Source organism: Bos grunniens, chromosome 20 (genome assembly GCF_055505025.1).
Source record: "Bos grunniens cultivar Pamir isolate PY7600 chromosome 20, Bosgru_T2T1.0, whole genome shotgun sequence".
In the NCBI taxonomy this organism is placed as follows: domain Eukaryota; kingdom Metazoa; phylum Chordata; class Mammalia; order Artiodactyla; family Bovidae; genus Bos; species Bos grunniens.
The window spans coordinates 5,427,042-5,442,709 of record NC_141184.1 but is presented as its reverse complement, the minus strand read 5'-3'; the positions used below and the strand labels follow the sequence as shown (position 1 = coordinate 5,442,709).

Here is a 15,668-nt window from a genome sequence, read left to right as displayed (position 1 = left end):
ACAGACTTGCCCCAAGACTCTCCTCTCCACCCAGGGGCCACGGGTCCCAGAGAGCCCGCCGAAGGCACAGCAGCCCCTCCGGCCTGCAGCTGGCCAGAAAGGGAACATTCCAGGGGAGTGGGAGGGCTCGGACACCCTCATGCCGCATCCTCAGGGACCGCAGCCCAGGACCAAGGCAGAGCAAACCGAGAGGCAGAGACCAGGATGCCGAAGGTCAACCAGGACGGCAACCCAGTGCAGGAGTGGACGCCGGGTGGGGCCAGGAAAACCCACTCCTGTGCCTCATGCTATGGAAAACCTAGCTAAGAATGTGGCCATAAACAGGGGGCGAAAGGAGGGTGAGGAGCCACAGGGAGCACAGGGGAGCCACTGCAGCAACAGCCTGGGAAGGGCCAGTTTAAGGAGGGCGGACAAAGAGGGGAAAGAGAGAAGGCAGGCTGTCCACATGGAGAAGGTGGAAGACTCCCGCCAACAGGAAGATGAAACCAACAAGCACCCAGCCCCGAAAGTCAAGGCAGAGCCTGGTATGTGGATGGCAGGGCGGCTGCAAGAAGGCCTGAGGCAGGGCCCTGCCGCAGAAAGGACCAGGTAAGGACGGGAGACAGCCTCGGGCATCCAGAAGCAACCAGCGTCCCTGCGCAGAGCTCTGTCCTGCCTCAGATCTCTGACGACACTGAGATGGTGGGCAGCACACTGAGGACACGACGCTGGCTCCCCGCAGGCTTTGGGGAGCACATGCCCACGAGCTCTCCTGTACACCAGACTGGTAGGCCCCAGCCCGTGGAGCGGCCAGGGGATGAGGGCCAGGGGGAGCGAGGGCTCAGACCCAGCCAGCGCCAGTGCTCACACGAAGGGTAGCCCCACAAAGACACCTGCCAGAATGTGGAAAGCTGGTGGCGTGCAGAGACAGCCTGGTGCCCAGCACGACGTCTGCACAAGTGCAGAATCGAGGCTGAGCGACTGCAGACTGCGGGGTCGGGGCGGGATCCCCGCCACTCTGGGCCTGTTTACCCCGGAAAACACGGGGCTGCTGACGGCACCCCCAACGCGGCATCATCATGAAGATTCAACGAGTCCACAGTGTTCAGAACGGGGCCTGGCACTCAGGAGGAGCTCAATAAACGAAGGCAGTGATCACAGTGACGGAACAAATGCCTAATGCGCAGTGACAGACAATGGTGCCCATGTCAGGAGCTGGGGACAGACTGAGGGCCGTGTCGTGGGCCCCGCAGATGGGCGCCTTACACGACTCTGGGCGCCGCAAGCCCAGCACCTGCTCCCCGCACGTCTGGGCGACGGTGAGGGCCTCGTCCGGGCGTGCGAACTACCAACTCTCCATGTCCGCATGGTGGAGACAGAACGAGGGAACACGGTCCTCTTCCCATAAGGGCAGTCTTCCCACGATGAGGCCCCATCTGCCCGCATCTGAGCCCATCACCCGCAAAGACTCCACCTCTTACCACCACCACACCGCATGCACCAGGGCTTCAACACATGACTGGCGGGAGGCAACTCCCCAGCACGGGCTCACAGCTCTATGTGGCAGCAAGCAAACACAAGTGATTTTATTACAACTTTTTACTCTAGGGCTTTCCTGGTGGCTCAGTGGTAAAGAATCCACCTGCCCACACAGGGGACACGGGTTCAATCCCTGACCAGTGAAGATCCCACATGCCCATGCCTCGAGCAACGAATCCCACGTACCACAACCACGAAGCCAGCACTCTAGAGCCCGTGTTCAACAACAGAAGCCGCGACAAGAAGCATCACAACTAGAGAGGAGCCCCGCCAGCCACAACTACAGAAAAACCTCACATAGCAATGAAGACCCAGCAAAAAAAAAATCATTAAAAAAAAAAAAACTTTACTCCAACTTTTCTTTACACTTAGCCACATAAGGTTTTCATCATCTTTTTCATATTCTTAGTCTCCACAAGAGCTCTTAGAAACTATTATTCTATTTAATAGTGAGTCCTACTTTCGCTTTCAAGCCAAATTAATAATTCAGTAAATTGTATTTAAGGAACACTGAAGTACGTCTGCTGATAATGCCATGTGTCCATCCAAACGGGACTTAGAGAGATGTCCACAATGGCAGTCACCTGAGGGCCGGTGGATATTTCCCGGGGGTAGGCTTGAGTGATTTTAAGCTTTTTACTTTTTACCAAAAAACACACACAAATCTGTTTTATAAAACCAATATTGTTATTTAAGTCAGCCTACAGCACACTCAGATTCAGCGGCTTGAGCCTCATGCCCTCTCCTCCTCCTGGAGAGGTGGGGGCTCGGGAGGCCCACAATGATTAATAAATACCACGACACGCACCGAGGACCACTGCCATCCCTGCAGCAAAGGCCCAGCTGCCCTGTCCAGCTGCCCCGGGACGGAGCCATCTTCCCCAGCCCCGCCCTCTACTTACTTCCCACGGGCTTACTCTAAAACCCATCCTGAGAGGCCAATTCTGCAAGCTCTCCTTCACTCCAGGCCTTAACCTGTGACAATACTCACAGGTCCCCGGTGTCTGGAATTTGGACTCAGCTCTGTATTCTTAGCTCTAAATTTCACCTTGCACTGAGGTTTGTACGTCGGTCCCTCATGAGTCAGTCTTTGACAGAGACACCAACTCTTCAGACAGATTCATCATCCACTTCTTCCCAAGAGATAACTTGTAACAATACTTCAGAATCCCTTTGCATTTCGTAAGCCAGGCAAAGTATCCTCTTTCCTATATTTCAGTCATTTCCAGAGTTATACCTCAAGTTTTTAACCTGTCTGCTTAAATTCAGAGGAGATGCCAATAACAGAATACTCTGTGCACTGCACCAAGGCTCCCCTGACCGTTCACCACATTCCTTCCTCTTGGCCTTCCTGAGGGCACCAACCCCTCCCCAGCGGGCAGTGGGGAAGCCGGGTTTCTTGTCCAGCAGGCCTAGGCTGAGGCGCCTGTTCTTCGGCTTTCTAGCTGCACCGTGGGCAGGACGCGTCATCTACCAAAACTTAACCTGCTCTTCACAGTGAGCTCCTGCCCAAGGACCTGGGAGGAAGCAGGACAGTGAGAGCAGCCTCGACACCGAGGTGGCCGGAGGCACATGCTCGCCAGCCCTGCTTTTCCATCTCTGAGTTGTCTTCCAGAAGAACCCAAGTCAACAGCTCCTCAAACCCTTCACTGTTCATAAACCCCGAGCTCTAAGAACAATCCCGATGGCAGGAGTCCTGCGGCCTTCCCCAGGCAGTTCCAGAATACCTGGGGGAAGGGGAACTCCTCGGACGTCAGAGGCCGGAAGGGCCCCCCCCCCCAGGTCCCCCAGCTCTATCACTGGTCATCAGACCTTCAAAGTCCTGAGGGGTGGAGGGCCTAGGTCCCCGTCCCCTGGTCTGCCGTCTCCAGGAAAGCAAAACAGCAGATGACCCTCAACAGACACACCGCAGCCAGGTCTGCAGAGCTGCGAGCTCCAGCCCAGTCTCTGGCCATCTCCCCAGGGTCAGCGCCAGACTGACAGTCCCAGGGGCAGCACCTCTGGCCAGATCACATCGGCCTGGGCAGGCTGTACTTTTCTGTCTACACAACAGGAGAAGGCTTACAGGGAGAAACCTGTGGGGCGGGCGGGGGGAGGTGGGGTGGCGAGACCACCCTGCAGAAGAGACTGGGATGCGGGAGACCGCCGCCCACCTGCTGGAGCAGACCCCCCGGCCGTCGGGGTCCTCCGCCAGGAACCTGGTTTATGCTTCCTGCGCTCTGCAGACAGCAGCCCTGGGAAAGAAATTCCTCTAGAAACTCAGAAACACCGTTTCCGGGGCTTCCCTGTGGTACCTTGATGAGCAACACGGCCTCTGTTGGTGTGAGGGTGTGATTTAGGCAGCAGTTACTAACTCAAGCACCGTGTTTTGAGTAAAGAATCTGAAGTTACTGCAGTTCAGTGCTGTCGAACGTAAAATTGTTTAAATTTTAAGTAAATTTAAGTATGATGAAAACCCAGCTCCTCAGCCCTGTGTCAGTGGGTCAGTGGCCCCCACGCTGGGCAGCACTGAACCAGGCCCCGTCCTCACGAACGTCCTGTGGGCGGCGCGGCCCTAGTTCTGACCCACCCGGACCCTCACCCCGCTTTCCTGCACAACACATAGCCGCCGTTCAGTCGCAAGTCGTGACACAACCCAGAGCACATGCTGAAGGCTGCAAGGAGCTCAGAGAAACAGCATTAACACCTGCCCCTTCTACTCAAGACAAGACCAAACTCCCAAAGGCTTCTAAGCAAGTTACACAGGGCAGCCCCCACACACCTGGTAAATACACAGAGGACCCTGGAAGCTCTGGGAAAACAGGACGCTTAAACCTAGAGGACCCAAGACTCAGGCACTGTTTTAATTTTTAAAAGCAGAAAAGTTTGTTGGGATCAAAGGGAGAATGCGTTTTCCGGCCTGGGTGGGGCTGCCCCAGCTGTCCCCGCAACCCGCCCAGTGCCCTGCAGCCTTCTCTCCAACACAAAGGCTCTGGCCTGAGAGGGAATGCTGCCACTACCCGGTTGGCCGGTTGGCAACAAGAACCACCTAACTTTTGGTTTCGATTTCTCTAGAGAAGAGGGAGGAACGAAACCACTGGCCTTCCTAACTCCTCCATGTGACAACTCACCCGCTTGCCTTTTATGTGACAGGCCCGGCGAAGGGCCGGGCCCCCCGCCACAGTGGGAAACACACTGGGAAAACACAGAGGCTCACAAGTCAGGACCCTCAAAGAAGCCAGTCACGTCCAGACAGGAAAACCAGGCTACCCGAGACAGGGCTAACCCAGTGAGCTCAAGGCCTTGCCCGTGCTTCCCCACGCAGCCACCACCACCAGGCAAATGTTTTGATTTTTCATTTCCTTTTAACTCCTCCACCCTAGCCATTCCTTCTGATTCCCAGGATTCCAGAAATGTTAAGATCTGAAATGCCTTTCAAGGGCTTCCCAGATGGTTCCAGTGGAAAAGAACCTGCCTGCCAATGCAGGAGACATGAGACACACAAGGTTTAATCCCTGCGTGGGGAACACACCCTGGAGGAGGGCATAGCAACCCACTCCAGTATTCTTGCCTGGAGAATCTCCACAGACAGAGGAGCCTGGCGGGCTACAGTCCACGGGGTTATAAAGAGCCAGACACAACTGACAGCGTCCGAGCAAGCCAGCGAGTAATGTCAGTGCGATGGTGCTTCTAGCAAAATCCCTTCCAAACGTGAAAAGATAGAAACTACCTACAATCCACCTGTTATCACTTAGGAAGTTCACTCTGATCTCAACCACACAGAGCTGAAATGGCTATGCACAGCAGCTGACTTGGGAGTTAAAAGGAGCACAAACCCACAAGAAAAGGGCACGGTGCTGATAATTGAAGCCACTCCCCGCCAAGGGGAACCTCAGCGCAGTCCACCTTCGAGTGCAGAGCCGCCTCAGGCCGGTGTGGGCCCAGCCTCCGCTGCCCCTCCCCACAGCAAAGGGAAGCCGGGCCTCGGAAGCCCAGGGCACGTGGGACCCGGTTGCGGGATACCGACTGGGCACCAAGCTTTCTGCCTCCTAGTGTTAGGCGTTAATTTAATAATAAGAAAGAGAAACCAGTTAAAAACTAAATGGAGGTGCCTTTCTTTTTTTTTGGAGGTGCCTTTCTAACTGTTGAACATTCTGTTTTTCACATCCTGGGTTGCAAAGCGTAAACCTGACTTCTGCAACTTTTCAGGAAGGGAGGCAGATACACTGTGATAGATCTTACTTCATTCTGCACTTAAATAACCTCAGTTAGCAATCAAATCTTCAAAAATTCTAAGAAAAACAGTGAAAGTTATTTTTAGCATTTGGTTTATTTCAACTCTGCAGACTTGCCACACCTGCCAGACTCTCTTCCTTTCTTTCTCTCATTCATTCGCTCACTCGCCCACCAGACACACACCAGTGGCTAGACTGTGCCTGGCACTGGGAATGCAGGGTAGGACACAGCCCACTCTCCCCCGAAAAAACACAGGAGAGTCAGGGCCAGTTCTCAAGAGCAGCAATAACTCCACAGGAAAGGGGAGAGCCCTGAGGCGGGGCTTCTGAGCAAGGCACCAGTCCCGGGACCTGGGCTGGGTCTTCTGAAAGCACAGAGGGACTGTGGGGTAATTCAGGGGTGACCAGGCAAGTCACCGGCCACCCTTCCCCGGCGCAGAAAGGGCACCTTCGCTAAGCGAGCCAAGGCAGAACACCTCACACACATGACTTCTCAATCTCTGAGATTTTTGTATGTCCACAGCATTCACATAAACTCTGCTCAGATAACATATTTTAAGAACAGTCCACATGAGAGAGACACAGACAGGCACTCAGAGCTATGGTCGTGCTGGCTGCCCGAGTTCACTGGTGACAACCAGACCAGAAGACAGACAATCTGCCAGTCATAGTGACGGGCTAGTGTCCAGTCAAAGGAGAGCAGTGTTGGAAAAGAAAAGTGCAGCCCGAGTTCCCAGGCAGACAGGTCTATCTACAAGAGAACACCTCCACACCTCTACCCCAGAAGATCCAGAACCTGCAGCCCTGAGGAAATGCTCGTGTCTCCTGGGACCACACTGTATTACTGCGAGCCCTTAGCACAGTCCCCTGGTGGGCCTGACCCAACTCCACAAGTCCTTAAAGCAGAAGGCTTTCTGCAGCTGGCAGAGGCTGCCAAAGATTCAAAGCCTGGCAGGTCTGAAGACAGAAGGACCAGGAACAAAAGACACTGGTGGCTTCAAGGAGCTGAAGAGGCCCCAGCTGGCGGCCAGCAAGAAATCAGGGACCTCAGTCCTGCAACCATGAGGGAGAATCACACCGTAACAGGAGTGAGCTCGCAGAGGGCTCCTGAGCCCAGTGGAGGATGCAGTAGGCAACCCAGACTTCAGCCCAGCGAGCGCCCGAGTGGAGGAGCCAGCCCCCAGCCCGACCTCCGACCCACAGAGCCCGTGAGACAGTCAGCGACAGCGGCTCCGCAGCCCGGAGCCCGTGGACGCTTGTTACACAGCAGCAGTATACCAGGTGTGGCCCTGAGATCTCAGCGTAAGATGCTGCATTTGCAGTGCCCTGTGGGCGGGTGTCTCGGGCACCTGTCCCGATCATGGAGCCTGCCCAACTCCCCTTCCTCTGCTGCCAGACCCCCTCAGCAGCCTTCGGAGCGGAGGAACCCTGAGGGGCCAGCTGGAGCCTTCTAGACAGGCCGGCAACTGTTCCCAGCAGGCACTGTGGCTTCCAACGACCCGGGGGCTCCCGGGGGTGGGTCAGTCAGCCCTCCTCCCGCACCCCGTAAGCTCACGTTCTGGCTGCGTCATCAAAACCAGGTTTGTGAACTAGAAAACACAGGTTGGTGTCTGCCTGTTTATGACAACCCTCTTTTACTCCACAACCAAAAAAGCCAAAGCTTAAACCAGAATCACCTTAACAACAGCAGTTTTCAAGGATGACTGCTACCTCTCCTTCCATTCGTATGAGCCCACTTAAAACGGGGACCAAAATCACAAATTAAATGGCAAACAAAAGGAAAGTCTGACACTTTACTTTGACAAACAATCTTCACTTAGGAATTTTTTTGAACTTTATGACACTGAAGGCTTCCTTTTAGGAGCGCACGTCCCCACCACGGGCCGTGTCTCAGCGGCCCGGCCTTGGCGAGGCTTTTCCATCCCACCCTGCCCTCCACACAGGAGCAATCGGGAAGGCTTTTTACAAAACCATCTGAGGGACCCCGTTTCAAAGGCCCCCTCGCCAGCCGGTGTAACAAGCTGCCCCTCCACTTCCAGGGCTCTGTCTTGCCCCTTCCCCGCTCCTCCTTGGCAGCCCCTTCCCTGAGGGTCAGCCCGTCCTTGTTTACCAGCGACCAGGCGCCACCTCCCTGAGCGTCACAGCCAGCACCCTGAGCGAGCTTTCCAATTTCACTCTGCAGAGACACCAGCCATGGTGCAAGGGGCAGGAAGAGCTATGTGACCAGCACACAGGTGAGTGCCTGCGTGGCAGTGGATTTCAGGCATGGCCCGGGCAGCAGCAAACGCATGCCCAGTGCATCACCCTTGCTGCCCTCCACAACCAAGGGCCTCTGGGAATGAACACTGAAAAAAACCAGGCCCAGGTGCGCCACCTTTCGAGGCAGATCTCCAAATACCATTCCTGCGAATCCCAGCACGCTCAGAGGACGACATCAGGATGAGACAAAGGCAGGAGAGCGGAGACAGCCCCAGGCCCACGGCAGTCCGCAGTCGTGCTGGGCCTTCCCCTGTGCTCTCCCACCAGTGCCGAGGACACGCCAGGGGAGGCCGCTTGCTGGACCGCAGGCTGGGCCAGAGGGAGGGGCAAGGTTGTGACCTCCTCCAGGCGCTGACTCAGGAGAGCGGGGAGAAGGCAACAGGCCTGGGGCAGAAGGAACCGGGCCAGGCCCAGCGGGAGCGGCTGGACACGCCTATGAATGGCACCTGTGGGTGTCTCGGACACTCAGGCTGAGCGGATTCTCTTTGGGGGAACAGAAGACCTTTAAAAATGAAACGTCCAGGGACCTGCGGGGAGGCTGCTGGGTGACCCCGCACACGCGGGCAGGCCAGAGGGGGCAAACTTGGAGCCCGAGCCTGGGCAGGACCTGATGGCAGGCCTCGCCAGGCCTCTTCTCTCATCCCAGGACCTCCTTCCCAGGGGCCCACAGGGCACCAGGCGGGATGTGAGAGCGGAACTGGAGCCCATACCCCGACTTGCTATGCAGGACTTTTCTTTACCTTGAAACTGAGGTTTCCGAAGCTGCTGAGGCTGACCCGGGCAAAGTAACAAAGCTCAGCGAGGTCAGGAGGCGAGGGCCAGTGAAGTGGGGCAGGCAGAGGCCAGGTCACAGGGGCCCTGAGCCCGTCCGCCACCTGCCTGCATCCCCAGGTCAGCAGCCCAGGCAGAGCACCCCTCCCACTGCCCACACGGTTCCCCAAAGACTGAGATTCAACCAAAGAAACAGACTAAGAACTAGAGGCAACGCCAGCTACAAGAGAAACATTTGACCTTCTCCACACTGAAGTTCTCACCCTCATTCCCATCCGCTTTCACATGCTTTTTCTTCATCTTCCTAGAGGATGAAGACAGGCTGGCCATCTCTTAAGGCAGCCATCAGGCTGAATTCCCAAGGGCAGAAAGCTCCCCAAGACAGAAGGGTGGTGCTGGCTGCTACAGGGGCTGCCAGGCAGAGGCCCAATGGGGTTCAGTGGAGGCCACTCAAATTCCCGCCACACCAGCAAGTGCCAACCCTTTCTGGAGGGCTGCAGACACCATCCATCCAGAAATGCTATCCGGAGACTACAAGGGCTGAGCAACTTCTCGTCAACAAGAGTCTCGTCTGCTGGGAGGACTAGCAGCTCTCTGACCTCAGTTCCTTTCCTTTCTAAGCCACAAGGGAGAGATCTTCTGGTGGCCTTCCTCATCACTCCAGAGAAGCTGGTGGCCAGGAGCAAGCTCCAGACACAGTTCTTTCTCCACACCAAAAGGTGAGTTCCCAGAAGCCCAGCAGACCGGCGGACATGACTGACCATCGGGGAGGCATCCCTCCTCCCCCCACAGGCGAACCCCCCAGCTGGACCACTGCTGGGGTGCACTCTGCCTCCTCTCTGCCCTTCTAAAGCGGCAGTCCACTAGGATTCAGAGCAGGGAACCAGGCGCTGGACGCTCGCCCGTCAGGCACAGGGTGGGCTCCAAGCAGTCTCCTCCTCTAGGCAGGGATGGAAGAGAGTGGACAGACCCAGGGCCACCCACAGAGTCCAGCAAGGAAGGGGGAAAAATACAAAGAGGGAAAAAACCCACCTATTTAAGGGGCTGAAAGGCAGAACCCCTGGCGGCTTGGGAGCCCACTCTTCAGCCCTGCACCATGCGGAGCTGCGTTCTAACGGGCTGGTGAGGGTGGAGGAGGCAGGCCCCCGGGAGCAGAGACCCCAGGAAGAGCCTGGAGGGGCAGGCAGGGCGTCTGTTCCGCCTCTAACCTAAGGGGAGCAAGAGAGGTGCGCGGGGGGCGGGGGGGGGGGGCCGGGGGACCTGACTGAACCTCACTAGAGAGGACAACAGCCCACGAAAGGGGCCCCCGAGTCAGCGTCCCAGGGCCATGTCCCACGCCAGCCCCTCCCCCAGACGCCAGCACAGCACCTGGCAGGTCGCAGGCTCCTTAAGGAAAGCGACAGCAACCCGTATGCCCAGGCTTACCAGAAACCACAGGTGAGGACACCGCTTGCAGAGCCTGAGCAGGTCCCACAAGAGCATCACACCCGGAGCTCTACAGGTGAAGACCACATGCCCTCCTGTTTTCCTAGGGCTCAGACACAGTCAATTCCAGGGGAGACAGGCTGGAAACCTACAGCCACCCCTACCACCTCTGCTCAGAAAGTTCCACAAGTAACAACTGGAGGGAGACAAGAAGAGGAGGTGGGACTCCTACTTGGGGCTGAAGTACTAGCTCAAACTGAAAGTCGATCAGTCGTGTCAGACTCTTTGCCACCCTGTGGACTACACAGTCCATGGAATTCTCCAGGCCAGAATACTGGAGTGGGTAGCCTTTCCCTTCTCCAGGGGATCTTCCCAACCCAGGGATCGAACCCAGGTCTCCTGCATTGCAGGCAGATTCTTTACCAGCTGGGCCACCAAGGAAACTCAAGAATACTGGAGTGGGTAGCCTTTCCCTTCTCCAGAGGATCTTCCCGACCCAGGAATCGAACCGGGGTCTCCTACACTGCAGGCAGATTCTTTACCAGCTGAAGTACCAGGGAAGCCCTAACTCAAAGACTTCAGGAATTTCTGAAAGTAACTTGCTTCCAACCCACACCAGGTGAAACAAGCTGCAGAAACAGCAGGTATTACTGTGTATCACACACGCTTTAAAGTAGTATCAACTTAGGTTTCACAACACACTTCAGAAGAGAATGAACAGACCTACGAGATAGACAGACAGTTACTTTTACAAATAATCCAAATACCAAGCAACTGTGGGATTTATAAAACTAATATTTTACAACCTTAACACCCTGAAAGATCTTTAGGTGACCTTTAAATCAGCTAACTGTACAAGAAAGTTTAGAACTTAAATCCTAAAATGCTGATAAAACTTGTCTACGGATACCTTGTTTGCAGGTGCTCGGAAAAGCGTAGGAAGGGTTAGGTAAGTAGCACTCACACCTCAGACAGTCTCACCTGGGACAGCTCCCACACACGCACCCATCTTCCTCACAGGTCCTGGCCTCTGTAACTGCTCTAACCGTAAAAGGAACTTCTAATCCCCATTAGGCTGATGTGGAAATACTTAAAATAGAGATGACACTTCCCAGAGAATAACCAATTGCTACAAACGTTTTTTACTTTTTCTGAACACTACTAACTTATTAAAAAAAAAAAAAACTGCAGAAGACGCTATTTGGCAATTTCGGCACAAAATTAAACCACAATGTGAAAGCCCCTTCACGAGAAAGTGGTTTCTAAGTTCGCTGTTGGTTAAACTGTATCGCTACCGAAAAATCTAGTCCTGTTCTAAATGGATTTTCGCGGGGGGGTGGGGGCGGTAAAAAAGTTAACATTTAACCAACATTTGCCTTCAACTTGATTCAAGTTCCCGACAATACTAAAAAGCCTCTGCAAGTTAACATAAAACACCCCTCTGCATTCCACTTGACAAAAGGTCCCTAACCTGGCAGGGGTAATATTGGAAAGTCTGCGACCTCCTTTCCAGTTTGCTAAGTGGCTTCAGTCGTGTCCGACTCTGCGACCTCATGGACTGTAGCCCGCCAGGCTCCTCTGTCCATGGGAATTCTCCAGCAAGAATACTAGAGTGGGCTGCTGTTTTCTTCACCTTTCCAGTTTAGCCAGCGAGAAAAGGAAAACACCTGCTCGCGCAGAACGCAGCGGGCCCTTTCCGGCACCGTTAGTTCTAGAATCTCGACACACCGCTCGTTTATACTTTGAATATGAAAATAAGAAACTAAAAAGCTCCCCGCAGAGTCGGACCTCGGCCTCCGACACCCACCCTCCAAACGAGGTGGGAGCCCCGGGTGGGGACGTTCGATCGCCCGCGGCGCAGCCCCGGGAGGCCCCTCGCGGCCGAGGCCGCCCCCCTCCCGGCGCCCCGCCGCGCGCACTCACCCCTGGATGCCCGGGCTGTAAGCGCGGCTCTTCCACGGCGTGCCGGGCCGCGGCGCCTGGGGCCCGGGGCCGCCCCCTCCGCTGAGCGCGGCCGCGCGGCTGCCGGACAGCAGGTAGTTGAGGCCGTACGTGCTGGCCTTGTTCTCGCGTTTCCGGCGGCCCGGGTGGAACTGGTGCTGCGGCGGCGGGGAGCCGGCGGGCGCGGGCCCGCGCGGCCCGGCGTGCCCGTTGGGGGCGCTCGGGGGGCCGTCCGCGAAGTGGAAGAAGGCGCCGCCGCGGCCGCCGCCCGCCCGGCCGAGCGACGCGCTGCTGGAGGACGACGAGGAGCAGCCGGGGCTCTCGGTGCCCGACTCGGCGTTGGACGAGGAGGACGACGACGAGGACGAGGACGACAGCGACGGCGACTTGTGCAGGCGCCGGGCGCCCTCGGCCGCGGGCCCGAGCGCCGTCAGCAGCGCGGGGGGCAACGCGGCCGCGCCGGGCGCGGGCGGCGGCGGGGGCGGCGGGGGCGACGCGGCGGGCAGCGCGGGCCCCCCTAGGCCGCCGCCGCCGCCCGGCCCGGCCGCCCCCGTCCCCGCCGCGGCCGCCGTGTCCAGCGCCGGCGAGTTGAGGCAGAAGTAGGGCGCGAAGCCCGAGCCGCCGCCGCGGCCCACGCCCTGCGAGGTCTCCCAGATCTGCATCCACAGGGCATTGGCCGGCCCCTTCTGCTCGGGCTGGATCCAGGCCACGCGCGGATCCATCCACGCGCCCGCCCCGCGGGCCCGCGCGCCCGCCCGCCCCGCCCCCGGGCCGCGCCGCGCCGCGCACGGACGGACGGACGGACGGGCGGACGGACGCACGGGCGGGCGGGCCTGCGCCGCGCCTCGGGCCGGCTCGCGGCGGTGGCTCCCGTCGGGGTCCCGGCTCGCGGCGGCGGTCTCTGAGGAGACCGGGAGCGCCCCGGGCAGGCGGCGGCGGTGCTGCTGGGGCCTGTCAGGCTCCCTTCAGGCGGCGCGGGGGTCGCGGCGGCGTTCCACTCGGGCCGGCGGCGGAGGCCATCGAAGGGGGGCGGGCCCAGGCGCCGCGCGGCCCGGGACCCGCGGGAGGGCGGCCGCCGCCGCGAGCCAGGCCCTCAGGCGAGCTCGCGCCGCTAGCTCCGCGTCCCTGCCAGCAGCAGCGGCGGAGGCGGCGGCGAAAAGACACGCTCGGCGGCGACGGGGCGCGGGTGAAGGAGGGGGCGCCGCCGCCGCCTCCGCTCCAATGAGGGGCGGGGAGGGAGCCGGGCGGGGGGCGGGGGCGGGCGAGCGGGCAGGAAGCGCGGCCTCCCGTGCCCGGGCCCGGACGCCAGTGCGCACGCGCGGCCGATTTCAAATCCTCACTAGACACCGCCGCCTGGGTTAGCGCGCCTGCGTACTGGCGTTCCCTTCCGTCTGAGGAGAGGGCGTGGGGGGAGGGAGGGAGCGAGGGGCGGGGCACCGCGTCGGAAGGATACGCGACGGGGGAGGGGCTGGAAAGAGGGGGCGCCGGCTTCGTGGGCCTTTCTAGACCAGACTGGGGCAGCGGTGGGGGCAGAGGAGGAAGCCGCTAGGCGATGCGCCGCCCTCGGTCCCGTCTGCATCCGCCGGCCCCACCTCCCTCCACCACGCGCCGGCCGAGGCGTGGAGACATGCGCGCTGGGTGTCCGGCGGCCGCTCGGCCGTGCCGCGCATGCGCAGGAGTCCGAGTCCGGCGCCGCCTGTGGGGGACGTTTCCGTGTCTTCGCCCTCCCCAGGCTGTACGTAGGGAGCAGGCTGTACGTAGGGAGCTGACCGGCCCCTCGGCGGGGCGGTCGCCGCCCCACGGGCAGACCAGAGATGCCACAAAGACCCCCTCGCGTCCACCAGGGTCCCGCGGGCGGCCGGTCACGCCGCGGTCACCGGTGTCGGCGCCGCCCACGTGCTCGCCGGCGTCCTCCTGAGGACTCGCCCCACACCCTGCGGGGGGTCGACCCTCATCTGCCGGTTTCCTCACAGGCTATTGTTTTTTATTTTTAATATTATAATTAAATAGATTAAGATCCTCCCCAATTTTAGGAGACATAAAAAGACCTACATAGTAATAAATCATAGCAAAAGTAATAAAGCATGAATCCTTTAACAACGCAAACAATGCTATGGGCTGCCGGGGTGGGCTAAGGTCAGCGTCCCTGTGAGGTAGGCGTTGTTATTCTCATTTCCTAGTGGAAGAAAAACCCGGGCTCGAAGAGATTTCTAAGTCCTTGCTCACCCTCACACAAGCAGTAGGTGGTAACACTGAATTTCTGTTGTGGCTGTAACGCCTAAAGCGCATACCCGTTGTGCTATGCCTTCTCTGAATTTAAAAACTCAAACAAGTTCTACATTTTTCATACCCCATCTTACTAACCAGGAACAGTTTTGAATATTCACAGCTTCTCTCTCCTCTCTGTTTCCAAAGGAAAATACACATCCCGCCTCAGGCTTATTTTGTTTGTTGGTTTGCTGTTGTTATGCTTTTAAAACTGATTTTCTATGCGGAAAAGGAAGCTCAAGCTGGCAGCTTAGCTCACTGGTGCGGTTTCCCGAGGCCGGCCCGGCGGCGCTGCCCATCAGGGAAGCAGGCCGCGGTGGCCTGGGTTTTTCGAGCTGGCCCGGGGTCTGCAGGCTTCATCGGCGACTCTGCCCAGCCGTCTGCCCTGTGCGTTCCCGTGTCCAGAGGGTGCTCTGAGCCCGGCGCTCTGACGCTGGAGGTGTTTGGCACACACCGCTGACCACACACGTTCGGTGAGGTCCAGAGTCTGCTTGTGCCAGGGGAGCTAAGACTGCCTGCCTGCCGGACCCGGCGGCCCCACCCGGCCTGGCCCGATCCGGGAAGGGCGTTCTTGGGCCAGGCGACTTCCCTGACCGAGCCAGGGCCCTGAGGCTGTTCACCTCCTTCCCACCCAGCAGCCTGGACGCCTTTCCCGTCGAACCTCGGAACAAAGCAGATTTTAAATAGTCTCGTCCTCATTGGTATCTCAGATGAGTGGACTGCGCTAAGTACTTGACACTGGAAACCTACCAACATGAAAAAGTCCGTGTATTGCATACCTAGGTTTTTGGTGTTGGTTTTTTTTTTTTTTTCTTCCCTCAAATGATGTTACTTGATAAAAGTGGCTATTTCTGTTCAGACATTGCTCAGCACCTGTATATGGTACATGTGGAAATTATGATCAAGGATTAGAACATGTCCAGTTAAATAAACCACAAAAAAACACACAAAACAAGTCAGTTGTTATTCTGGAACTCGTTGCTTCCAGTGACTCAGGCCAAAGCCCTCGGAGTCATCCCAGCCTCCTCTTTCCAGAGCCAATACACCCTCTAGGCTTCACCTGCCAAACAGCCAAAAGCCTCCATCCACCCCACCCTCCACCCACAGCCCCTCCAAACTTCCATGTGCTGTGCTAAGTCGCTTCAGTTGTGTCCGACTCTGTGACCCCATGGACCACAGCCCCCTGGGTTCCTCTGTCCCTTGTCTGTGAGATTCTCCAGGCAAGAATACTGGAGTGGGTTGCCATGCCCTCCTCCAGGGGGTCTTCTCAAC

At 57.8% G+C, this 15,668-nt stretch overlaps 1 protein-coding gene across 2 annotated transcripts in view; it reads right to left on the bottom strand.

Moving 5' to 3' along the window:
* TENT4A (terminal nucleotidyltransferase 4A) overlaps positions 1-12,987 on the bottom strand; it is a 41,603-nt gene extending 28,616 nt beyond the window's left edge. For both annotated transcript variants that reach the window (XM_086361163.1, XM_086361164.1), the window contains exon 1: positions 12,111-12,987. In XM_086361163.1, coding sequence (XP_086217289.1) covers positions 12,111-12,850 — 740 coding nt within the window. In that variant the 5' untranslated portion in view covers positions 12,851-12,987. The remainder of the gene's footprint in view (positions 1-12,110) is intronic.
* Between the last annotated feature and the right edge of the window lie 2,681 nt (positions 12,988-15,668).